Below are 26,436 nucleotides of genomic sequence, written 5' to 3' on the forward strand. Positions count from 1 at the left end.
TCCAGAGAATACTAATAACTCATCTCCCCGGGTGCTATCAACATTGCCAGTCTGCCCCAGAGGACAGAATCGCCTCTCATCATAGCTGAGAAGCCTGAGGCTGCCCAGATTCTGGGCAGAAAACAAATTCCTAAAGAGCAGGTACTAATTCAATGGCAGTCTTCTCTCAGCTTTCATCACACCGCGCTCTACTTTCGGTTTCCTTACCTCTCTACCTCTAGCCAAACCTTCGCGGTACTCCTAAGGCATGCTCCTCGATAGTCAATTAACTTTACTCCGGGCAGTGGGGCTGTTTTGTTTTACGCTACAGCGTTAGATGTCGCCTCCATAAACTCCTAAGTGTGTATTTCTGCTTCATAAATAGTTTGCCTTCGGATCCACCAGGCTAAGAACAGTATGGATAGGAAAGGGGACCGGGAGTCTTGGAGGCCCACCAGGTCTGATCCCAAGCTCCAAGCACCCGTCTGTTGGTGCATGGGGCCCAGCCATGCTCCCTTTGTGAACGGCCGCGGCGAGCGCGGGATTCAGAGCTGTCAGAGCTCGGAGCAGAGGGAGGGGTGCCGCCCAGACCCGCCACAGCACCTCCTCCGCAGGTCACAAAACCTCGGGGTGCAGATCCCGGGCCGCTGAGAAACTAAGGAACTGTCCAACTCCCAAGAGCGTGTACTCATCGACAGCAGCGCGAGCTACCCGCTGAAGGGAAAGGCCAACCTCTTTTTTTCTGAGTAGACCAATCAGAGACCAAGATGGCCTAGACTGACAGCCCGGACAACCAATGAGAAATAGGATTCGTTCTCCGCGTGCGTGGGCACAAGAACAGTTTATTAGTAGGCACGACTCAAAAGGTCCGGGTCTCGGCTGTTTACGGAGATGGCTGCAGAGCGCCAGGGGGACATCACGGCAGCGAGGTCGGCTCGCAGCCAGCCCCGCGCGGAGCCCGTCCCGAGCGGCCCGCGGCGCGGGAGAGGACGTGCTGCGCGACGACGTCACGCGCCGCGCCGCGCCGCGCCCCGCCCCGCCCCCGGGCCCTTATAGCGTAGGCCGGCGCGCGCGCGCGCACCATTGTGTGGCTGACTCGGCCGCCGCTGCGGTGTGAGGCGCGTGTTCGGGCCTTCGCCGTCCCCGCACCCGCACCGCAGCCCTGCCCCGCGGCCCGCCGCCCTCCGCCAGCCTCCGGCAGGACACCCGCGGGCCACGGCCATGCCGCGCGTCTACATAGGACGCCTGAGCTACAACGTCCGCGAGAAGGACATCCAGCGCTTTTTCAGCGGCTACGGCCGCCTCCTCGAGATCGACCTCAAAAATGGGTGAGTCGGGTCTGGGAGGCCGCGCCCCGCGGCGGAGAGAGGCTTCCCCCTAGGTCCCGAGGCGGCCAAGGCCGCGGCGCCGCGTGGCAGGGCCTCTAAAATGGCGGCGGCGGCGGCCCGAGCGCGCGTGCGCGCGGGGGAGGGCGCGGGCGCGCGCGGCGCCGGCTAACGACACGCCCGCCCGCCGGTGCGCGGCTCGCGCTCCGCCCCCTCCGCAGGTACGGTTTCGTGGAGTTCGAGGACTCCCGGGATGCCGACGACGCCGTGTACGAGCTCAACAGCAAGGAGCTGTGCGGCGAGCGCGTGATCGTAGAGCACGCCCGGGGACCGCGCCGCGACCGCGATGGCTACAGCTACGGAAGCCGCAGTGAGTCCTTACCCCCGCGCGCTCCGCGTCCTGGGTACCTGGGGGGGGGCGGGGAGAGGAGGGGCAGGGCGGGTGCAGTCACTGGGGTGGGCAGGGCGGGACCTCCCCAGCCCGGGCAGGCGCGGAGGCCGGGGCTTGTCGACCCTGGAGGTTCCCGGGGCTCCCCTTCTACCTCCACGCATGCCCGGGTAGCCGTGGGACACCGGAGCGCGGGGAATGGGTCGGGTGGCCGGTTGACTTGAGTTTGGAAGGAGTGGCTTCAGTTGGCCCTCTTTGGCACTGACTTGGATTCTGCCATTGAAAGCGAGGGCTGGCGGTATTTGTAGTATGCCCCCTTGCTTATCTGTCAGTGCTTTTTAGCTAGCGTTGAGGAAGTTGCGAGGAAGGCTGGGGTGGAGGTGGGGCAGGGGGCGGGGAAAGGGGAGGAGCTTGAAGCCTAAGTCTTAGGGGAATGGGAGACTTGATGGGGGCAAAGAAAATGCCATTTTAAACTAAGTAATGTGGCATAGTACCACAAAGTAAATCTAAATAAGCTTTATGCTGTATTTGGAATAGTTGGGGCATGTTACTGGGAGGGGGTTGGGGGGATTTTGGTTATGTGAAATGTTTAATGTTGAAATTGTTGCATGTTGAATTCCAACTTTTTAACAAGTCCTTGATGTTTCAATTTGAAAGTGACCAATGGGGCTGAGGCTGTGTCCACTGAGGCTAAGATGACTGCCTTTCCTGATTGGCCTTGGCTTTTCCATACATTGTGTGACCCTTGCCCTATGACCCTTTGGCTGACCTTACCGGAAGCCATGACGACAGCAGCCTTTTGCCATTAGACGCAGGGTGATGGTGAGGATTCCGAGGGTTAGACAAAACTGGTTAATCTGAACTAGGTGACTGTTACCTTGCGTGTTTTGTGGCCAAACCACCACCAAAAACCTCACACTGTGATGTAAGTACTTAGTGTAACTAGTAAACATTTTTGTAAAATGTAGAAATGCATGTAATCAGTTAAGTTTTATATTTTACAATGTTCTGTAAAATAAAACTTAGCGAGGTAAATTGAATAAAGGAGCAGTCACTCTCTAACAGATTGTAGGAGAGGCTTAGTTGGATTTAGTCTATTTGACTTGCCCTTAATTTAATTTGTGGCAAATCACAAATGTATCGAGGGTTTAGCAGTATAATAGCAAAGTCCTACTCCAGTAATAAACGTTGCTATGTTTGTACTAACTTTCAAAAACATGCATGCCTGTCATTGCAACGCATCTAATTACTCCCTCCATGTGATAAAGGTGGTGGAGGTGGATACAGCAGTCGGAGAACTTCTGGCAGAGACAAATATGGACCACCTGTTCGTACAGAGTACAGGCTTATTGTAGAAAACCTGTCTAGTCGTTGCAGTTGGCAAGACTTAAAGGTATGTATGTACCTGGGGTTTAAAAGCCGGGCATTTACTTTGCTTAAGAGCTGGTGCTACGTGGTCTTGCTTTAGATCTCTGGGGCTTATCAGTCTTAACTGTTTCAGGATTTCATGCGGCAAGCAGGAGAAGTGACTTATGCAGATGCTCACAAAGAAAGAACAAATGAGGGTGTAATTGAATTTAGATCCTACTCCGACATGAAGCGTGCATTGGATAAACTGGATGGTACAGAAATAAATGGCAGGAATATTAGGCTTATTGAAGATAAGCCAAGAACAAGCCACAGGCGCTCCTACTCTGGAAGTAGATCCAGGTAATGAGGACGTGGGGAGGCTGTCATTTTCAGTTGTTGCCTAATTGTATTTACAGTGTTTCTTGGTTGTAGTAAGCAGATATTCCAGCCATAGATGGGTAGTTAAAACACATTCTTGGAATGATTGAACATCCACTGTCTCTTGTGTGTAGATCACGGTCTAGAAGAAGATCTCGGAGTAGGAGTCGCAGAAGCAGCCGCAGTAGATCTCGAAGTATCTCAAAAAGTCGCTCCCGGTAAATAATGTGGTATTGGGTTTTACCGCTTGATGGAGTATAGGTGTTTTCTGACAAGATACTGAAAGAAATCTGGCTTTTCTTGTACAGATCTAGGTCCCGGAGCAAAGGTCGATCCCGATCCCGCTCAAAAGGCAGGAAATCCAGATCAAAGAGCAAATCTAAGCCTAAGTCTGATCGGGGCTCCCATTCACACTCAAGGAGCAGGTCTAAGGATAAGTATGGGAGGTCACGAAGTAGGTCACGTTCTCGGTCCCCCAAAGAAAATGGAAAAGGAGATATAAAGTCAAAGTCCAGATCCCGGAGCCAGTCTCGATCCCATTCGCCTCTGCCTGCTCCACCCTCAAAGGCTCGTTCCATGTCCCCTCCGCCAAAAAGAGCTTCAAGGTCCCGTTCTAGATCTCGTTCAAGGTCCAGATCAAGTTCCAGAGATTAACCCTGAACTCTACGTTCTTTGCACACTATAACGGAACACTTTCCTACTTGCTTAGGCAGTTACTCTCCCGAGTTTGTACTCGGCCTCTTCTTTAAGAGGATTTCCTGAAAAGGGAACACCGGAATTTGATTTGTGGCCAAATTTAATGAGAAAAAGATGAGGTTCTAAAATGGTGATATGAAGCCCTCTCCCTTCTTTGTAGAATTAAGATAATTTTGATTTTGTAGCCTTTGAGCTAAAATAACTTTTGTAAAGATTAAGCTCATTTAGATTTTTTTTAAAGTATTGCAGCAGGATCTGCTGCGGGGTTCTGTTGTTTTGTTTTGCTTATTTTTAAATTAACTGTTCAAGCTTTGGATACTGCAGGCTTTAGAGGGAGAACCCAAATTTTCAATTATGTTGGCTTTTTATAAAGCTTGAGTTATGTAAGATTTAAATAAAAGTTTGCTACCAAGATGATTGCCTTATTGACTAGGTCACTACTAAGGCCCTTTAAGTGTTGATACCTGCCATGTGTGGAGATGGTGTAAATTCTACATGAGTGTAAAACAAGGCAAGTCTCAGACCAGCAATAAATTATTCAGTTTGGCTAACCTTATTTTGTGCTGTTAATCTACCAAAGTCTTTTGTCTGCCCCTTTAATAAGTTGAGTTAAAAGTAAAAGGAACTTTGTAGTTAGTGCCACAAGATAAATAAAAGAAACTAAAGGATTACAATTTGGACTTTTCAAGAAGTAGGTCCTAGTATTTGGGATCTTGTTCTATCCTGTGCTCTGGAGGTGGTCCGCGTGATTAGTGTTAGTGTATGGTTTGGTGGTCTTTAATGTTTTTGAAAAAATGGAAGTAATTAGAAATTTAGTTATTTTATTCAAAGTTGAAAAGCATATATGCTACATTTTCTGCTGAAAGATGATTATATTTGACAGGTGCTTAGCAGACATTTGGTTAAGGTATTTTCCAATCAGTCCCCTTTGTATTAGTGGGGCATTTGTGGTTAGTTTGAAAAACAGTGACATGGATAAACTAAAATGCTTCATACTTTATAAGTAAAGTGTTATGAATGCTGTGGAAACCAAGTTAAAATAAATAGTGCAAATGTGTAGGAATAACTATACTGCAGTTTTCATACATCCGAAAGCCCATTTAGTTGAAACTGCAATCAATAATTACCTTACAACCTTTCCATTATTCAGACGTTTGTAAAGTCATTTCATCCCAAATACTTAACCTCATTGTTTAGTAATGGTGTAGATGAATTGGCTCAGGTTTAATACCTTCCTCAGCTGTTATATAATCTAGCAAAAGTTGGATTATAGATTACAATGTAGAGTTGGTTTGTAGGACCAAATAATCAGAGGACATGCAATAAGGCAAGGCTGAGTGGAAAAATAGAGGTTCAAGGGCCTGGGTAGGTGTCAGTAACTGGGAATAGGGAAAGGGGAATGTTTTCAAGACATTTATCCTGTTAGAAAATCTTACTTCTAGCTTTAGGAATATAGTATCAAACAAAGCTGCTGCTTTAGTCTTCTTTTCTTTGATGCTTTGTTTAGATGTTTATAAGAAATAGGTTTATTTTTCCAGTGTAAATTTCAGAATTTAAAGAAAACTCTGTCTGGTTATAGTTTACTATTTTACCTACTTAAAAACAAATGTGATGGCTCTTTAAGAATTGGGTTTGACCAAAGTTCTCTTTGTTTTCAGGGAAAACTATATAAAAGCTTTCTGAGCCACAGCCTTTTAAAGGGGGAAAGGCTAATAGTAAAATTTGACTTTCTGACTGCATGCAACTGCTGGGCTTGCCTTCTGTTAGTGTGGTAGTACATGACAGAGGCATTAGACTATTTTTTAGCTGCCCTCATAAATATATAATGAATAGGTAAATGCCAATACCCATACAGTTTTTCTAGTGGGGACAAAGGCCATTTTATTAAAAAATTTAGGCTTTCATGCCTGTAGACCCTAGTTATTAAATGCATTAAACAAACAACAGCATTTAAAGCATTGGCCTTAGCAGAATTGACTGATTTATTAAAGTGTTTTAGTTTCTTACTGATGAGTGAATTCAGTTCCCTACCAACTAATGCGCAGAATCGGAAGAATCCCATCCTGCACACATTGGTTGGTGCCCTGGGTGGAATATCAACGACACCAACTGATAAAAGAGCACAAGAGAAGTGGGGAACATCTTGAGTCCTGTTGGACGTGACAGTGTTTGGTGATATGTATGCCACAGTGCCTTTATGGCCGGTTTGAGTCCTACCTACTTCAGCCTTTATGTTCCCACTCCTCCTGTGTTAACATTGCTTTCATCTTGGATATTTTTTTTTCTACTTTGTTAACCTACTTTATGCTTTATCTCAATAAAATGCTTACCAAGGGAAAGACTTGTTCTTCATTTATTGTGTTGTCCCTTGGCACCAAATAACTGCCAGGTAATTTTTTTTTGAGGTGGAGTTAACCATTAGCTACCATTGATAATGTTCTCTTGTTTTAGCTCTAGAAAGTAGGTTTGGGGGACTTCAAGTAAGTAGATGGTTTGTTTTATTTTCATGTGTTTACTCACGTCCATTTTTATCTATAGTTGACATTCAACACAATCAACTTAGGAAGTTTTAAATACCTGAAATGCTTAACCTAATGTCCTTAATCCTGGGCATAGGGCACACTTAAGCTTTGCAAGTTTATCCGTCAATACCATTGTATTCCCATTGCTTAACCTTGTTCTCAGAAGCTTTGCCTGTGGTTGACCTGATTTCGGATACATGGTGTGGAACCAAGTGTGTGTGGAGTTTTATTTTGTGTCTATAGGAATAATCCAGGGCATCATGTGTGGCTCAGGTTGAGCATGTGATCTTAGCAGGTGCACAACCCTGGATTCAATCTTTGGTGGTGTGCAGCTCTCCCTCACAGACTAATAGGGGCTAATTATAATATAGTACATACTCTTGGTAGCATGAGAAGCTAAGGCAGGATGGCTCTGATTTAAGGCCAGCCAGTGGTAATTAGCAAGAAACTTTGTCAGGGGAAGGGGGCACTTCTTGGAGTATAAAATAATTTATTGAGTCTATTAATTAGAAGTCACCACTGTTTACAAATATTCTATTTATATCTTATACTGGTATGTGTATATGCATATATATATATATATACACACACACACAATCTCAATAATTATAGCTAAGGATGACTTTGGACTTGATCTTTAGGCAGTATTACTGACAAGTACTCTATCATACCTGACTTGTCCCTTTTTTCTTAAGATAGGCACTACCCATTCAGAGCTTACCTCCAACTCAGCAATCCTGTGTACCACACCACATCTATCTGGTTTGTAACACTTGTTCATACCATAAGTAATACGTAACTTGATTTTGCTCAATACATGATATGCCTTAAATAATGAGCAATCTGTTTGATAAATATTCTGTTAAATGAATACATTTTCAAAATTGAAAGTTTTAGTAATTGACACTAGTTTGATCAGAAAGGAATTTCAGTTCCAAAATAAAAGGAAGTGCAGCAAAATCCATCTTTGATAAGCAAGGCATAGTACTGTTGCTTTGGAGGCTCTTCTTGACAGCATATCTGCAGAAATGGGTTTTTAGGTTTTGTGTTTTAGGAAAAGGCGAAAAGAATAATAAAGTAAGCTGAGAAGTTCCAGTGATATGAAGGGAGAAGTATGCCCCTCTCTCAGGGCCAGAATGGGATATGGAGAGTTGTTTTGTGTACGCATGCGGAAATGGGCTAGCCATATCCCCAGCTGTAAGACTATAATAGTGAGTGTTCTTAAAGACAGACACTCAGTGCACTTGCCTCAGTCATTAAATAGTAACTGCTTCAGAGTTGAGCCCTAGTTATCCTAGCCAGTTAAAAGTAGACAAAGAAGAGATTTTCTTGATTCATGAAGGGCTTTTATGTACTAGGTATATGTTGTATTCGCACTTTGAGGCATATGTTCTCACCTAGGTGGCCTTCAGTTCACAAAAGTATTCCCTCGACCTCCTGAGATTTGAAATTACAAGCATATGTCATAACATTTGACTATTGCTGTTTTATACTGAGTTTAAAACATTAAGAATAGTGGAATGAACCACTGTCCACTTAAGCATCTAGCTTTAACAATATATACCTGTGCACTTCCAATTTTGAAGGTAACCTTGGCATTTAATGCTAATATAGTACATAATTCTAGAGGGCATCTAAATCTCTTAAGTCTTGCCAAATGTGGCAAAAAAAACCAAAAAAACAAAAAAAACCTGTAATCCAACACAAGGTTATTTTTGAGATCAGGATCCACATGATCCACATGGGTAAGATTATCCCAAAAGAGAAGGGTTCCCATTTTCCATTGTTTCGTATTAGTAAAAAATAGATCAGTATTAGTTTCCCAATTTTGGTTTTGCTAGTTAGAATCTTTGTCTTGCATTTGCTTTAAATGAGTAGATTCTAGATAGTTACCTTTTCACCTAAACCACTACCTGGGGTCTTGGTGAAAATTCACAGCTTCTCGGGTCCCAACCCTGAAAACACTGAGTAGAATCTAGTCTTACGTGGCCCTAAAAGCTCTGAAGAAGTTGTTGGTTTGGCAGGACAGAGTGAAATCATTCATGCTGAAGTCAAACACTCCATGTAGACAGCAGTCTTTTGCCTGAAGAAATCTGAGCAATAGCTAGATCCTACTTTGACCTTTATGAGGACACTGAAATAAAGGGCCCCCATTTCATTCTTCCTCTGCCTGTGAAACCAACACTCAGCAAATCAGAGCACTTTATTTCTAAAGCAGATGAAGCACAAAGGGTAGTTATAACTTAAAGTTTATATTTTGATACAAATTATTTGTAGTATTATGGTAGTTGTGATTACACTCAGTCTTGAGTTCCCTAACAGAAAGGTTACCAAAGTAAGCTTGAGACCTGAGATGTACTTAAGTGATAGAGCAGTTCTGTGGCATGCGTGAGACTATGGATACACGGTGCTGCAGAACACAACTGCCATCACAGACCATTGTCACGTGCTCCATTCACTTAAGGTTCAGCTGAGTGTGGTGGTACGTACCTAGGATTTCAGTACTTTTGAGTCACTCGTGTATGGAGTGTTAGCTGTGGTGTTGACAAAGCCCTAGGTTCAGTGCTTGCCACTGGGGAAAAAAAAAAAGAAAAAAAAAACTCAAGAAAGTGGAACCACACCCAGGTTTTCAGGAAACTGCCGTGAAACCGGTGACAGTCTGGCTGGTATGTACATGAATGCCAGAGACTGCTTTCAGGAGTCCTGTCACGTGTTCTGGGAATTTGAACCCAAATGACCAGAATTAGCAAGTTTTGTTAGCCACTGAGCCATCTCCTGGCCTTGGTGGTATTCTGGTGAGGAATTGGAGTATTCCCTCAGCAGTACATATTTCTTCCCTTCCCAGTTTGCCATCTGATGAGTACTGTACTGTACCATGACTAAGGCATGAAAAGCAAACAAACACTGTATGCGAGTACTGGGACGCCTAAGTGGATTCAATGCTCAGCTCAGGAAGTTGGAGCTAACCAGTTGCATCAATGTGTATGAAAGAAAGATCTCAAAAGTTCCTAAACGAAGTTTTTATGTAATTGTACTGTCCCTTTTTTTTTTTTTTTAACTATTTAACCAGCTTGGTGAAAGGTCATATGTTTGTGCTTATTGCTAGCCTGTGCAAACAAGATGGACATGGGAAAGAGAAGGAAAGTCTTAGTCCAGCCTTTCCCTCAGTGGGGACCTGTTTTTTGCCAGGTGTCATTGCAAAGGCAAATGAGCACTGAGTGCTTATAACCAAATAGGAAGTAACAAGCAAGAAGGACTTTTAGCAGTGGGCCTTGAGGTTGCAGGGCTGGATTCCATTGTCCCCTTGTCCTGTATCTGAATGTTTGATTCAGCTGGATTGCCTGTCTAGAACATCTGGAACCTTGTACATGTTTGTTTGTTTGTTTGTTTTTCGAGACAGGGTTTCTCTGTGTAGCCCTCCGCTGTCCTGGAACTTACTTTGTAGACCAGGCTGGCCTCGAACTTTGAAATCCGCCTGCCTCTGCCTTCCAAGTGCTGGGATTAAAGGTGTGCGCCACCACGCCCGGCTTTTTTGTTTGTTTTTTTGTAACCTTGTACATTTTTAAAGGACTTGATCATATTGAGTCATGGCTGCCCCATATTTTTTCCCCTCTACTCTTTATAAGTTATTCTGCACTATTACTATTCTCAAATCCCAGGCTTCCATGGCCCATGGATGGGTTCAAAAACTGCTGCAGAGCCAGGCAGTAGTGGTGCATGCCTTTAATCCCAGCACTTGGGAGACAGGCAGGCAGATTTCTGAGTTCGAGGCCAGCCTGATCTACAGAGTGAGTTCCAGGACAGCCGGGGGGCTACACAGAGAAACCCTACCTGGAAAAAACAAAAACCAAAACCTGCTGTAGCATCTGCAGTCTAAGGGTAGGCTTATGAGCCAAAATCATGAGCTTCCCTTCCTATGGTGACTCTTGGGAAAGCTTTCAGGCCATTGCTTTGGATTGAGCTCAACCACTAGACCCAAAAATAAAATAACAAAAAAACCTAGACCAAAATGGGAGTCTAAGAGATGGCTCAGCAGGTAAAAGCACCTTGCCACCATTGCCTGACACAATCTGAGTTCATGTGTGTGCTCACAAAACTTAAGAGTGTGTAAACACAATAAACCAAACTAAGAGGAGTTATTCCTGGTACAATTGTTACCAACCCAAATTAAGCTGTTTGGCTAAATCAGGTAAAAGCAAAAAATTTCAAACAGGCCAGTCTCAGCAAGATGGCTAAGTAGTTGAGAAGATGGGATTCCTTCCAGAGGACTCGGGTTCAAGGCCAGCACCCACATAGTGCAACAACTTCAATTCCAATCCCAGGAGATCCAGTCATACACGAGAACACAGATACAGCTTGCAGGCAGAACACTCATGCATCCAAAGTAGTCTGAAGGTAACCTAACAATACCAGAACTGGGCTCAATCATTCCTGCCTCAGGCTCCTGAGTCACCAGGACTACATGAATATGCCTTTGTGCCCTGTTATTCTCAAATTGTACATCTCAGGGTAGATGCTATTCTCCCTACTGAACAGTCTGATGGTTAAATGGGCACTGTGGTGTAGTACATTTAACTCTACAAGTGAATGACCTGCCCAGGACTAGTTTTCTTTTTCTTTTTTCTTTTTTTTTTTTTTTTTTCCAGATAGAAATTGTTTCTTTTTAATTGAGTACTTCATTCAGACATTCCTCTGTTGGCTTCTGCTCTGGAAGCAGCTAGGTCCCAACCTCAGTATCACAACTGAGTGAACATGGGCCCCAAACCAGGGCTCTCCAAACAGCAAAACAATAAACTGCAAACCCAGCCTGTCCTTTCACTTAGGAAGGACTGGGAGTCACGGGGTCCAATGTCACCCTGCAGCTGTAGGCACTGGAGGGTGGAGGCATTGGACCCTGGACAGCAGACACTTAGCTGTTGGGAACGAGGCAGCAGCCTTATGCCCTCCAGCAAGCACCTGACCACCAGCCTCTTCCAGGAGGAATGGACCCACTCTTAAAGGAGTTTTGGCATCTACTTAATTTCCCAAAGAGGTGTAAAATCTACCAAAAGGGGTACAATGGATCAGAATAGATCAGCTTTCTTACGATAAACTTTCCTGAGTAACAACGTTTGGTTGCTGAGAAGCCTCAGCACATTATTTCAAAGTGGCAAAATCCAGGGCAATCACAGAGTAGAACACCCAGGAGGGGACTAACGTTTAAGGACAGGTTTATGCAGGACACAGGTGCACACACGCCCTTTTCTTCAGTGTTTATGGCCAAGACTCCTGATCATTAAGTTATTTTGTATATTACAGTGCACAGAGGGAAAGAACTTTCACAGAGGTGACCAAAAGGCATTGTACAGAAAGTCCCATGGTGATTGGCAGCCACTGTGGCCTTCAAGAGCTTGCCCCCTGCTCTTTGGCTGCAGAGACCTTGGTGTCAGCTGTCTCCTCCACCGGCTCCTCCTCCTCATCTTGGGGATAGAGGTCCGTGTATTTCTGCATGCACTCTTTCATGGCCCGGAACTGGTCTATACAGTCTGATCCCTTGATATCCTCTGTGCTGTAGTGGAAGCAGGAAAAGGCAGACTTGAACTGCTCCCCACAGAGGCCACTGGCCATTCCCCCAAGACATGGGCAATTCCAGTTAATATCTCCGTTAGGCAGTATCAACGTGTGCTCCTCATAGGGATCATTGGGGTCATCAGCCACCAGCTCGGCACTGCTAGGAGTTTCATGGTCTTTGGTCACAAATATGATCTGATCCTTCCCTTCCTGCCGGCAGTAGGACGTGGTTGTTCCCAACAGTCCTCTGCTGCTCGCCCAGGACTAGTTTTCTATTACCTTTCTGGCTTCAGTATAACTGCCAAGAGGGTAGGCCCAGGGCGATGGTATAGCAGGTAAAAGCTTTTGCTGCACAAGCTTGGCATGAGTTGGATCCCTGGTGGAAGAAAAGAACTGACTTCCCAAAGTCTCACTCTGCTCTCCAGTCATGAGCCACTGGCACATGCATACCTGCATGCACACACCATATACACATAATACTTTGTAAAGGATGGGACAGACCTAGTGATCCAATGCATATGGGTATGAGCTTAGGGATTTGATCTCCATGGATGATTTGTCTCCACTAAGTGCTGAGCATCCAAGTAAATGATTTCTGAGCCCCACCCCAAATGGCCTGTTTTCCTAGCCCTCCATACAGTCTAGTAAGGTTATCACAGGTCTATTTCATGATCCCCAAAGACCAAATTTAGTGTTCTGCCAGAGCAACAAGAGCCCTAAACCACTGAGCCACCTCTCTAAGCTCTGGTAGAATCTTTATGCAGCCCTTGGGTTTCTGTTAAGATACCCAGTTTGCATGGTCTGATGTGTCTATAGAAGCAGAAATGTTTTCACACAGGAAGGGCAAACCCCTGCTTGAACTACTGAATCAGTGACTTCAGTTCTGATAGAAACAGGAAGTATGGGCTGCTTCCAAACAATTCCCTCCGTGCCTCTGTATGGCAGCACCATCTGGGCCCACTCTTGGGAAGAAGGTAGAATATGAAGGAAACAGTTGGACTTTCTCTTAAAAGCAGGCTGGAGCCCTAAGGGTAAAGTAAGCATATGGGCAGAGCTGGAAGGGTCTCTCCATCCCTGAGGGTGCTGGAATGAGCAAGTCAGGTATTAAGACCAGTGAATATGTAAAAAAGCAAAAAGTAGCAACTGACGTCTATGAGCTGTGTCTGGGTCCCACCTGCTCAAATTCCATGCATCCGTTTGAATCACTAAAAAAGATGTGTAATTGAGAAACCATGTGTTCAAATAGGTTTACCACTTTAATACTTAACCATTTTGGAATTTTTAAGTAGAATCTGGATAGAAATAAGAAAACGGTGTGTGTGTGTAAAGAGGCTTCTGTGGTTATGGTTATCTCCATCCTTTGCTGGCTAATCTTCTTCCTAAAAATACAAACTGGTTAAAACCGGGGAGGCAAAGCAGAACACGTGTAGCGAATAGTTAAGATCTACATAAATTTAAACCGTTGATCACAGCAACTGGGAGAATATACCATTTAAATAAGAACTATTTTTCATCTGGACTAAGTCTAAAGATTTGACTGATGGCTACCACCTAAGCCAAATAGATCTGTTTTTTTGCAAAATAAGGGAGTAGAATTAAAAATCAGTGTGTAAGCGGGGACCGGGCACTGAAGAGTTAGCCTCTTTCACATGGATCAATCAGAAGACATTTATTAGTACCCACTCTGCTCAGAACTGGGGATACTAAAAAGTGGTGGAGACCCTAGAGTGCGGGGTCTCTTAAACTCCTGAGTTACTCAAGTCTCTGATGCTACGGACACAGTGGTGGTGCCAGAGTAAGAACCAATAAAAGTAGCGGTCTGGTAGTGACAGATCAATTAAGGAAATGGATGGCACAAGAGGAGCAATGATTTGCTCAAATCGACACAAAAGGAACCATTCTCGAACTCTAGAACATGGCATGATAGTCTTCCAATGTTCAATGGAAGCGCAGAAGGTACAGTGATGTTCCCAGGGCACATCGTCAACCAGTGTCAGTGGCTCATCCAAAGGCTGGTGCGGCTGGGGTTCTTGATGCCAAGCCAAGCCCATGGCTTCCTTGCTCTGCCTGTGCGTGCTCTTCACCCATCCTAGAAGTTCCCTGAAACTCCTGAAGTCCCCTTCTCCAAATGGAGAACCCGACTTAGGCAGGGTTACATCCTTGCTGGGTACAGACCAGCTGGAGGGGATCCATCAGGCTGCCTGCTTCTCCCGGCTCCGTGGTTCCCAGGATACTATAAAAAATCTCCACCCACTTCTCCAGCGCTGCAAGCCGGTCTTAAAGGGAAGAGGCAATTAAGCCTGCACCCCCAAGGCTCCGACGGAAAGCAAAAGCTGCAACCTGAGGCCCTGGCCATGCAGACCCCCACCCTGGCAAAGGAGCTCGGCGCCCGCTCTGCAGGGAACAGGCCCGCCTCCCCCCCCGTGTGCGCAGGCGCGCGCCGCACCAGGCTCCCACGGTCCGTCGCTCGGTGCGGGCGGCAACCGCTAGCCATGCAGGTAAGCACGGGGCAGTGGTCTCTGGCTGGGTGCTCCCAGAACGCCACACCCCCAGTCCCGGTCCGCACAGAGAATGCTGGAGTCCCGCAGACACCGCCCCAAGTCCTTTTCCAGCTCCTGCGGCACCGGCTGTGGGCTGGGGAGGTGGCTCCGCAGACTCTGGGCTGTGGCGCTGCAGGTGGGGGCTGCTGGCTGCCGGCGAGCGAGCCCACTGACACTCTGCATCCAGAGCGGTAGGGAGGGCAGAGCCTCGGCCTTGCAGAGATGCAATCAAGAGTTTCCGTTAATAAGAGGGTGTGGAGGGCGAGTGTGGGCTATCCATAGGCCATTTGGTAAACTTTCTACTGTAATTGATCTTCAATATTTTTAGCAGAAAACAGGATTTTTAAATTTTTGGAAATAAAGGGGCGGGGGGGGGGAGAGGTGATGTAAAGAATTCCGCCATTTTAGCGTTTAAAAAATAACCCTTCTGCAGAGTGGACAGATCAGTGACCGCTCCTCCCGCGACTGTCTGCATTAGTCCGAGGAGGTGGGTGGTGGTTTTGGATACTCCAGCCGCGCAGGACTGCTTCTACAGGCTAGCTGCAGCAGAGGGCTAGCTGGGGCGGAGAGTGAGCTGGGGGAATCCCCCACCCCGCCCCCAAGTGTGCTGTGTGCATCCACCACTAGCTGCCCTGTTTCTCCAGCACCTACCACCGGGGCTTTTATTGGATATCTGCTGTTTGTATTATGGCCTCAAAGGACTCTGGGTACAGTGTGTGTGTGTGTGTGTGTGTGTGTGTGTGTGTGTGTGTGTGTGTGTGTGTGTCTGTCTGTCTGTCTGTCTGTCTGTATGTGTGTGTGTGTGTCTGTATGTCTGCCTGCCTGCCTATCTGTCAAAAACTTGACAGCAAGTGGCAGCAGCAGGGACACATTCAGAAATAGTTTATTGAGCATCTACTGTGAGCAACCACTCTTGTTTTAGGTAGGACTCCCTGGAATCACAGACTAGGTTTATGAGAGTAGCCTTGTGAAACCAGCAAGATTGGGCAGAGATGTTGAAATGCTGGCATAGTCCCAGCAGAGGCCTCAGCCTGAGGAGCAGGAAGCCCTGAACCTGAGATGGCCCTGCAGAGACCCCTCAAATGAAGGTAAAGGCATGGGGTCTTTCTAGCCCTCTATGGACTAATTATCTATGGCTGACTGAGGGAGAGAGCACTTGAGAGACACTTCCCAGGCCAGTTCTAGAGAGCCCGAGGCTGATGGCTGACACTTGTCCTCATGCTCTAAAAGGTCTCACTCAGTGCTTTTCTCTCATTGACACGGGTCCCCTTTGCCCTCCCAACCTGTTTTGGTTCTCCAAGGCTCCACTCTTTCCCCTGTAGTCATTTCTCTGTCTCAAATACCATCGTCACACAGCATCTTTCAAATCCGTCCCAGCTCCAACCTCATCCTTTATCTTTAAAGTAAAAGCCTCACAAGAACCCTTTGTCTTGGTGGCACCTATGTCCCCAGAGTGCAGAGCAGTGCTGACATTTCATTGGTTCTCCTGGACTTGCCGAAGCCAGGCATCTAGCTGGATTAGAAAGGCCATCTTTGGCTTCTTCCCTGAGACACCTGCTACTTGGGACTGGTTTTTGAAACAAAGTCCTTTGAATGAGCCACCCTCTTCTTGATCTCTCCAGTATTTGAAACAAGAGATTTGTTTTATTTAAAACAATTAAAAGTGATCCAAAGGTGGGGGTGGAGAGATGGCTCGGGGTTAAGAGCACTTGTTGCTCTTGCCTACGACCCAGGTTCAGTTCCCAGCACTCATGGGGGGTCTGACAGTCATCTGGAACTTCACTTGAAGGGGGGAGGGGAGGGAGGAAAAAAATCAGAAGCCCTCTGGTGACCTCAACAGGTTCTGCATGCACATGGTGAACACAAACATTCCAGCAAAAGCAACCGTACACGTAAAATAAAAGTAAATATTTCTAAGTGGTACAAACTCTTCAGCCATGAAAAGCAAAATAATTGGGACTGAAATTTGGGGGATTCTGGATTGCAAGTTTTAAACACTCGCTTTGTTTGACCCTGTCTACCTGTTTATACCACAGCTTTAGACTTCTAATGATAGACAGCTATAGCATATTCTGTGTTTTAGGGAGGAAAGCCTAAGAAGTAAGTGAACAAACAAGAAGAGCAGGAGGGAGGGAGGGTGGGCACGAAACAGCAGCCATTGCACCCAATTTTGCAGTTAGGCAGGCTCCATGTTACTGGCTGGAAGCCGCCAAGCTCCCTGGAGCTTCTGTCTGAAGGGAGCAAGAGGGTCGCTATTTGTCGAAGACCCGCTGGTATCGCTACATCACATCCAGCATTTACCAAAGCCCCCTGAGGTAGGGACCATCGTCATTTTTATTTTATTTTATACTTAAGAAACTGGGACTCAGAGTGAGAAAGTTACTTATCTGGAATCAAAGATATTAAGTAAATGGAGAGACACTGAGAGACCAATTCAAAACTCCATCCTAAGCTAAGCCTCATATTCCTTCCTTATCATATATGCCAGATGCCATTGCCAAGCGCTGCTAAGAGGCAGCTGAGCAGCAACCACACCACAGAATACAGTTCCTTCTCTTTTCTTCCATCTCTCTCCATCCATCCCCCCAACCTCTCTGCTGGATTTGAACACAGGATCCATGCTTGGCTAGTAAGTTAAAGCCCCCCGGCTTCTAGATCTTGTGCTGACTAGGTGTCATATACCGCCCTTCTGCTATTCAGTTATGTGTATGTGTTCAACAGATGTTTCCGTGGAGGCTTTACAAACCCCCTTTCAACCGAATCCTCCACGCTGTGCCTGGGCTTATAGGGAGTGGTGTACAGGGAAACACGAAAGAGCAGGGTCAGGGAAGACGTCACCTTCCACAAAGACCAATCCTGTTTGGATGGAGTAGAAGATGGTTCATGAAGACTCAGTTCTCAAAGATAGGGAATGAAAGTGGAGGACCAAGAAAGAAGTGAATTTGGACTTAACCTGGCCCTTGTCATTGATCCAAGACAGATCTTGGCCTGAGTCATGTATCCTATAATCCATTTCCATACACATAGTGTGCATGCTGTTAGGGGCACCTCACATATACCACTATGCCCACCCTCACAAATAAAGGGCAGGGAAGGACGCAGGACCTGGCCAGAGTTATAGCAATAACCTACATAAATGGCTAGGAGTCACAGCTGCTGCTGGCGTCCTAAAACGTCTACTCAGAGATGAAACCTTTCTCTCTAAGTTGCTGACTTGAGAATGGCCAGCTTCTCCTCCAAGAAGCCCCTCCCCTCCCTGTCCTCATCACCCTGGTGGCTGTGTTTGGTTTGTAGATACATCTGAATGGAGGGGCACACTGACATGGAGATACTAAGGACAGTGAAAGGGTCTTCCACAGGGGAGGTCAACGTGCACCTGGTGGCCAGAGACAGCGCAGGTCCCCACCCTCCGCTGCCTACAACCGCCTTCATTATTCCTAGTAAGTCAGGCTCAGGGCTTTGGAGGGTCCACACTTGCTCAAGGTGTGGATGGTGGGTAAGGACGTTGCTTGTCACTCTGTTACTGGCTTTTTTGTTTTGTTTTGTTGAGACAGGGTTTCTCTGTGTAGCCCTGGCTGTCCTTGAACTTGCTTTGTACATCAGGCTGGCCTGAAACTCAAGGGATTCCCCCTAAATCTGCCTCTCAAGTGTTCGAATTAAAGGCCGGTGCCACCACGCCCAGCCTTTTCACCCTTCTAGAACTGTTTTTCACCTTTATACGCATGCGTGGCAGGAGTGAGGCCGGGTCACCGGGCTCATCAGTTATTCTTTGTCTTATCTGTGTATCGTTTCTAGCCAATGCAGCTACCCTTGGTCTGCCTAGCACTGCCCTGGATGTGCCCTACCCGCGGGAGCCAGTCCACGTGGGCACCCTGGAGCGGGTGGCTGGCAGTGAACCTGTAACAGCTACTATTCTGCCACAGCTAAGCACCGGAACGGGGACCAATAGCGCAGTCAGGCTTCTGGATTGGACTGGCGTTTCTGCATCTTTGCCTGGTAGTGGCATGAGGGTCAGTCTCCATAAAGATTGGCAGTTGCAGGGAGGGGCCACGGGGCTTGAAGGCGGGACTTGAGGCGGAAAGACTTGAAGCTGGTAGAATCAAGAGGCACAGAATGAGACCAGGACTGGACCTTGTGGGGGGGGGAGGGCGTGGGCGGAGTCTAGCGGCCTCCTAAAGTACTAGCTGGCAGAGCTAAATTAATAAAGCGTGGGTGACCCAAGGTGTGGAGAGCTGGAATAAGATCCTAGTCTTCAGAATTTACTGCATCCCAGTTCCGGATAAACGAGTACACGCCACTGAACATGATAGGAGTGGAGCGACCACGAAGCCCGGAGCAGCGACATGAGGGTGGCATGGCTAGGAGAGATGCAGGCATCCAACACCCTGGTAGGATCCTGCTCCCAGGTGCAATGTGTGGGTGGGTGAGGCTTGTGCTACCTGAGGACTTGGATAATTGGGCTCGTGACCCGGATGCGGTCCTAAGTGGAGAAGGCTGGATGATGCTGTCCAGTAGGAAATGGGCTCTAGGGGATGTGGGTGGAGCCTGAGTGTGCTGCCTATGGGTGGGAAGACTGAGGCGCAGCGCAGCGATTTCCCACAGATGTTCACCAGGACCCTCAAGATGTCACTTCTCTGGAATCCCCAGTAGACGCGAGTTCCTGCAAGTGCCAGGCTTGTGGGCCTCAACAAAGTATTGGCCTAGACGTTGGCTCATCGGGAGACCGATGCCCTCAGCCTTTCCAGAAGCGGTAAGGCTTGTAGCTTTTCTTGTCCTGTTTTTTAGTTCATAAAGCCTCCTTCCAGTTCTGGGCCTAGAAGAATGTGGATTACACTGGATGCTACTGAATGTATAGAATTTTTTCTCTGATAAGACTGTTCCATTTGTAGGTCAGTCATAGTAGAGAACTCAGGCTGTACCATCGCTTCTGAGCTCCTGAAACCCATGAAAAAGAGGAAACATAAGGAGTATCAGAGCCCATCCGAGGAGTCCGAGCCGGAGGCCATGGTAAAATGAGGGCCGTGGGGAGGGAAATACGAAGCTGGAACCTCAGTTTCGTATTCGTGTCAATCCAAGATAGGAGGCTGGGTCAAGAAGACTCCTATTGCATCGTGCTCCCATAGTTTCAGATTCCATCTTGAATCAAGCTGTAAACCCTATTAGAGTAAGGAAGAGAGGGAGGGAGAGAGAAAGGGAGCGAGAATGGAGAATACAGCAGGAAGATTCTCTTGGGCAGGTAAAATCAGCGCAAAGCAGAATCGACTGTATACCCAGTTTCCCCACTAGAAATGAGAATTGCGGTTAGATCGTATAACGAGGACTTATGTACTTACCTGGACTGTACCTCCCAGTGGTACAGACCCAAGCAATGGATTGACTGCAGGAATTCCGTCAAGGACTGCACCTACCCTAGAGGAAAAACTCTTTCCATTTTGGGCATAACATTGAACCAGAGAGCCAGGCGGGGGCCGGGGATCAGAGGCTGAACTTGTATCCCAACCCATGAGGACAATAAGCCAGCATCATCAGGCTTTCTCTTTATAGAAGCAAGGAGAAGGAAAAGACCCAGAGAGAGAGCCCACCCCCAGCACCCCGAAGAATGAAGAGTGGAGCAGAAGCCAGCTGGGTATGGTAGCCGATGGTGTGCGTCTGTTTGTGTGAAGTGTTTACATACATCTGCAGGTGCGAGACTGAAGGTGTGGGGCGTGGTTGTGGTTGTATATGGTCCATGTGAGTACAGGTTAGTGTGTATGAGAGACAGTAAGGCCGTTTGTAGTTTATGGCTATGTGCTTATTCTGGGGGTTGTTTATCTCGCATTGTACTAGGAAGTCTGGACTCAGTATCTGAAGACTTGAGCTTTATGTCATTACATCCTCTTGGCGGGATTGGTAAGCCCACACCAGTCACCGGCCTGACCTTCCTGTTTAGGCCCCTTTCCTGGTCTTTGGTTCTAAGGGATCCTTCCGAGTTAGCTTCTCAGGCCTGCTGTTAGTATCTGTTGTCCCAGGTGACAGCTGTCAACCGGATCTAAGCAGAATTCACCATGCCGGTCTTCATCAAGGTAGCAATTTGTTGTCTTCCTCTCCCAACACTGGGCCTTGATGTATATACCTATTTATTTCTAGTTTTATTACACTGAGGGAGAGATGCCTGGGCCTCAGGGCCTGTTGGGGGTCACAGGTCAGTTTTCCAGCGTCAGTCTCTCCTTCCACCACGTGGGTCCTGGGGAACCAGTGACTTGGCAGCAAGTGCGTTTTTACACTGAGCCATCTTGCCAGCCTGGGACCAAATCTGAGGTTGGCAGGATCACTGTGTCTTGGCTGCTAAGCCTAGAACCTGGTATGGAATGGGTTCTCAATGAACGTTTGTTCAGTAGGTGAGTTGATGGTGTGTGTGTGTGTGTGTATGTGAGTGTGTGTGTGTGTGTGTGTGTGTGTGTGGTGTGAGTCCTTGTGGACTGGACTTCAGTTGCATGAGTTTTTCCCATCCTGGTAAGAACCAGAGAGTGAGCTCAGAAGAAGCACTGCGTGCACAGTATTTCCTGTGCACTCGGCAGGTAGGGCTTGGTGTCCCACACCTGAAGTCCCAGCATTTGTGAGGCAAAGACAAGTCTCCGTAAATGTGTATGCCAGCCTGGTCTACATGTCAAACTCCAGGCCAGCTAACTGTCTTAGTCACTGTTGCTGTAAGGAGAAACTATGACCAAAGCAATTCTAATAAAAGAGAGACCTTCGTTGTGGGGCCAGCTTACAGTTTCAGAGGTTAAAGCCCACCGACCCCTAACACTTCCTTCAACAAGGCCACACCTCCTGTTCCTTGTAATCCTTTCAGACAGTTCAAATTCCAGGTGGCCAGGCAGCCAAACACATGAGCCCATTGGGGCCATTCTTATTCAAACCACCACACCAGCCTAGGCCACAGAGTGAGACCCAGCCTCAAAACAGAACCAAAACAAGGACACCGTCTTAGTGAGACTGCTCAGCCGCTAAAGCTCTTCCAGACAACCTGGGTTGAAGTGCGACACTCACAGGGTGACTCAGCCATTTAACTCCAGTTCAGGGGATCCAGCCCGCTCTTCTGGTCCCTGCAGACACATGAATTATGTTTTTAAATTATTAATTTTAAAGACTGATTCTTGGGAGCCTCATTCCAAGTGCTGGGTGTAGCTGCAGAGATGTCCAAGCATTTGGGATCTGGGGACAGACCATGTCCAATCTCATTCTGTAAACATTCAGATCCATGATCTGTGGCACTCGGGAATCTACTAGTCATGGCTTTTCAGATTCAGAGCATCTTTCTCTATTTCTTTATACTTACTTACTTTATTTATTTATCTACTTATTTATTTTTATCTTTTGTATTGCTGGGGATAAAATCTAGGAGCTTACGTGTGCTAACGAAATGCTTTGCCCCTGGGCTATATACCCAGACACTTATCCTTATTTTAAACAAATATTATTTGGTCAGTTATCTTCTACTATTAACTTTTTGATATATTTCCTCTTGTTTTTATTTTTGGGTATCATGACAGAATCTCTGCAACTGCCTGAGACTGATGGTCTTCTTGCCTCGGTTTTCCAAATGCTGGGATTCTACACCCATATGCTACCATATCCAGCACCAGTAAAAAAATTGTTTTTAATTTTTGTAGGCCCTGTTTTTGTTGTTGTTGTTGTTGTTGTTGTTTTTGAGACAGGGTTTCTCTGTGTAGCGCTGGCTGACCTGGAACTCACTCTGTAGACCAGGCTGGCCTCTAACTCAGAAATCCACCTGCCTCTGCCTCCCACGTGCTGGGATTAAAGGCATGCGCCACCACGCCCGGCTTGTTGTTGTTTTTTTAAAGATTTGTTTTTTATCTTATGTATGTGGGTTGTTTTGCCTGCGCGTATGTCTCTGCGTCACATGTGTAGAGTGCCCATGGGGACTAAGAGAAGGCATTGGATACCTCGGGACTGGAGTTTTAGATGGTCATGAGCTGCCGTGTAAGTGCAGGGACCCAAAAGCAGATCTTCTTTTTTTGAATGATGTCTTTAGAAAAACAAAGTTTTCAGTTGATTATATCCAGTTTATCATTTAGGGAGGATGGTTGGGACAGAATCTATGTAACCTTGCCTGTCCTAGAGCTCACTCTCTAGACCAGGCTGTCCTGGAACTCACAGAGATCCACCTGCCTCTGTCTCTCAAGAGCTGGGATTAAAGATGTGTGTTACCAGCTGGGCGTGGTGGCGCACGCCTTTAATCCCAGCACTCGGGATTAAGGCAGGCGGATTTATGAGTTCGAGGCCAGCCTGGTCTACAGAGTGAGTTCCAGGACAGCCAGGGCTAAACAGAGAAACCCTGTCTCGAAAAACCAAAAAAAAAAAAAAAAGATGTGTGTTACCACACCCAGTTCGTTCATCATTTTTAACAGCTAGTGCTTTAGGCATAGATGTTCATGAAGTAGAGGTTTCACAGCTTTATTCAGCTATAATTCACACAGACTACTGCCCGTCTCTTTGAAATATGCCGTTGTATCATAGTATGTATGCGGAATCGTGTAACTACCACCATAGTAAACGTTTAAACATTTCCCTCCAAAGAAACCCCCATACCCTCAGTGGTCATCCCCACAAATCCCCTTTATCCCCCCTCCCCCAAACCAGCAATTTACCTTCTACATATATAGATTTACCTGCTTGGGACATTTCATCCAGTGCCTCTGCTTCGATCACCATAGATGTGACCCTTTGTGTCTGGCTTTAGCATGGAGGTATCAAGGTCTAGCTGTAGTTTAGTACACGGGAACTTCATGCCCTTGGGTTAGGTGATAGCTGTCCATCACCCGATAGGCAGATTGCTTCTGTGTTATGCGCTCTCACCTGAATATTGGGCACAGTTTTGTGGAGATAGATGCTTCAGTTTTATTGGGCATATACCTAGGAGTGAAGTATTCTTCCACATAATGGCTCTACATTTATCATTTGGACAAATTAGAGGTGGGACTTGGTGGCACACACCTTAAGTTTTCCACAGTGGCTATACTGTTATCTTAAATCCTTGCCAGGATGTACGAGTTTCTAACTTATACCTGTCCTGGGCGTTTGCTGGCATGTGTCTGGTTTCCCCTCTTAGCCGACCTGTGGGCTGTGAAGTGGTATCTCCCTGTTGTTTGGATGTGTGTTCCCAATGACTAGTAAGCGATATGTTGGCTATCTTTTTATGCAGTCTATTATCCATTTACATATTTTCTTTGAAGAAATGTCTATTCAGACCCTTGTTCATTTGTAAACTGGATGTAAGAAACTGGTTCTATATTAACATGCCATAGGACTGGGGAGGGGCTGCGTGTAGTTCAGACGCCTGTCAGCATACCAGTTACAGGGACCTAGCTTGCTGCATCTTGCTTGCTTTTCTCTTCCCCTCTTCCTCTTCCTCTTCCTCCCCAACACCTTTCTTTCAAAATTCCCTTTGGCTTTTTAGGGCATGATTCTTCTCTTTCGTTTTGAAGCAGGGTCTCACTGTGTAGCTCTCTCTGACTGGCCTGAAACTTGTACATAGTCCAAGCTGGCCTCAAACTCGCAGCTCCATCCTCTTGTGTCCTGCTTCCTTGGTGCTGAGGTTAAAGATGGGAGCTATCACTCCCAGCCTCTTCTTCTTTCTTTCTTTATTTTTTTTAAAGATTTATTTATTTATTATACATAAGTACACTGTAGCTGACATCAGACACACTAGAAGAGGGCGTCAGATCTCATTACAGGTGGTTATGAGCCACCATGTGGTTGCTGGGATTTGAACTCAGGACCTTCGGAAGAGCAGTCAGTGCTCTTACCTGCTGAGCCATCTTGCCAACCCCCTCTTCTTCTTTCAAGTCACAGTCTCTCTATACAATAGCCCAGGTTGGCCTCAAAGGAATGACTCTCCTGCCTCAGCCACTGAGCTTCCGAGGCATGTACTACCCTGTCTGGTTTAGTGAGGTGTTTTTGGTTTTTGAGAGGAGGTCTCATCTTTTGGCTCCAGCTAATCTCCAGTTCACAGTTTTACCACCTCAGCTCTGTAGATCCCAAGCGACAGTCAGGAGCCACTCACCTGACTTAGAAACGGTTTCTGATTTCTGTGTATTTTTTTTTTAAAATACCCTATCATTTTATAAGTCCAGGCTGGCCTGGAACTCACTGTATATCTCTGGCTGGCCTTGCTTTTGCCTTCTGTAGAGCTAGGATTACAGTCATGTGCTGCTATGCTCAGCTATATGAACACTTTCTTAACTCAAGTTCCTAATCTAAAGTTTGATGCAAAATTCTACAGACCTTTAATTTGGGGGGGAGAAGATGGTTCCCTGGCTTTCATTAGCTTTTCAAAATAATCCCCCAGTAGCAGCATGTTCTTGAGGCAGTGCTCTCCTGACCTAGTCACCTCGCCCCACCCCACCCCTTTTCTAGACAGCATCTCACTATGGAGTCTTAGACGGCTCTTGAACACTGGCCTATGCTAGATCTTGTGTACTGTGTATCAGGCACTGGCTAGGAGCTAGAGTTTAGAATGAGCTAGGCACCAAAGCTCACTCAAGAAACTCACAGTTGCAGAAATGGGTAAGTAGCTATCATCTAGTTATCATTTAACAGTATGTTATATATCAGATAACAATATGACAGGCGTCACGTGTGGGCTATGTAAATACAAAACCGTTCCGCAGGGCAACCACCTCATGCAGTCAGTCATTCCATCCATCTGTCCTTTCTCTAGTCACATAACTAACACCTGTTGAGCGTCTACTCCCGGTAAATCCCTAGCCAGATGCTGCAGCTGGGTCTGGGTCTTAGAGGATAAGGAAGGTTAGGAGGATAGAAGGAAGTTTGGGTGCCGGATACTCAAACCAGAGGGCTCAGCCTCTGCAGAGCCACAGACACAGAGGCGTAGAGGTTCCCCATACAGCGTGAGCAGGAAGGAGTGGCTGCTTTACAGAGGCTTTGTGGGCTGTTGTCAAGTGTATGGCTTTGTTCTTTAGGTGGAGATAAGATATTTGGGGACTTTAAAAAAGAAAGTCCTCGATGTGCCAGGGAGGGGTGATACCCAGGGAAGGAGGGGCTCCCCCTTCTCAGAGGGGAAGAAGAAGGGGGAACAAGGAGAGGAGCTGTGTATGTGTGGGGACTAGGAGGAGAGGGGGGACTGATATTGGAAAGTTAAGTGAACAAATAAATAAATGAATGAAAAAAGTCTTTACTTTGGAGATATTTGGGCAGTGTAATAAGTTTGGAACAGGAAAACCAAGAAGGGGGATCTTGGACTGGTTCAGAGCAAGGACCAAATGAGGAGTGCTGGAGACAAACTCAGGAGCTGGAATCAGCAGGACTGGAGGGTTCTGAAGAGTACAGTGACATACAGGCCACTGCCAGGTTTCTAGCTGGATGCATGGATAGACATGCCACTGTCTGTGATAAACAGCACCAAAAGGACCACAGGCTTTGGTATAGTCATTTTCAGGTTAGCTTTAACCAGGCTGAGCTTTCCCAGGGCATGTGAGGAAGCAGACACAAGCAAAGAAGTATCTCTGCAAGCTGGAGCACCCCTGGAAGCTGGAGCACCCCTGGAAACTGGAGCACCCCTGGAAACTGGAGCACCCCTGGAAGCTGGAGCACCCCTGGAAACTGGAGCACCCCTGGAAGCTGGAGCACCCCTGGAAACTGGAGCACCCCTGGAAACTGGAGCACCGCTGGAAGCTGGAGCACCC

The 26,436-nt window shown here is 46.7% G+C and overlaps 2 protein-coding genes and 1 pseudogene across 3 annotated transcripts in view; 2 read left to right on the forward strand and 1 right to left on the reverse strand.

Moving 5' to 3' along the window:
* Positions 1-1,038: 1,038 nt before the first annotated feature.
* Positions 1,039-6,455, forward strand: Srsf6 (serine and arginine rich splicing factor 6). The gene is made up of 6 exons (XM_021192642.1): positions 1,039-1,307; positions 1,526-1,674; positions 2,961-3,085; positions 3,194-3,402; positions 3,555-3,638; positions 3,729-6,455. The coding sequence occupies exons 1-6, from the start codon at positions 1,201-1,203 to the stop codon at positions 4,072-4,074; spliced, it is 1,020 nt and encodes a 339-aa protein (XP_021048301.1). The 5' UTR covers positions 1,039-1,200; the 3' UTR covers positions 4,075-6,455.
* A 5,565-nt stretch (positions 6,456-12,020) lies between these two features.
* Positions 12,021-17,054, reverse strand: LOC110318061 (annotated as a pseudogene). The gene is made up of 3 exons (XR_002380352.1): positions 17,030-17,054; positions 14,635-14,941; positions 12,021-12,438 (listed from the first exon to the last, which is right to left on the reverse strand). The product of XR_002380352.1 is annotated as a mitochondrial intermembrane space import and assembly protein 40 pseudogene (transcript).
* A 118-nt stretch (positions 17,055-17,172) lies between these two features.
* L3mbtl1 (L3MBTL histone methyl-lysine binding protein 1) overlaps positions 17,173-26,436 on the forward strand; it is a 29,406-nt gene continuing 20,142 nt past the window's right edge. Inside the window, exons 1-7 of the mRNA XM_029535715.1 lie at positions 17,173-17,357; positions 18,023-18,168; positions 18,524-18,738; positions 19,002-19,116; positions 19,331-19,478; positions 19,618-19,735; positions 20,273-20,354. Of these exons, the coding sequence (XP_029391575.1) occupies positions 18,033-18,168; positions 18,524-18,738; positions 19,002-19,116; positions 19,331-19,478; positions 19,618-19,735; positions 20,273-20,354 (814 nt within the window). The 5' untranslated portion in view covers positions 17,173-17,357; positions 18,023-18,032. The remainder of the gene's footprint in view (positions 17,358-18,022; positions 18,169-18,523; positions 18,739-19,001; positions 19,117-19,330; positions 19,479-19,617; positions 19,736-20,272; positions 20,355-26,436) is intronic.

The sequence above is a fragment of the Mus pahari genome, chromosome 3 (genome assembly GCF_900095145.1).
Source record: "Mus pahari chromosome 3, PAHARI_EIJ_v1.1, whole genome shotgun sequence".
Classification (NCBI taxonomy): Eukaryota; Metazoa; Chordata; class Mammalia; order Rodentia; family Muridae; genus Mus; species Mus pahari.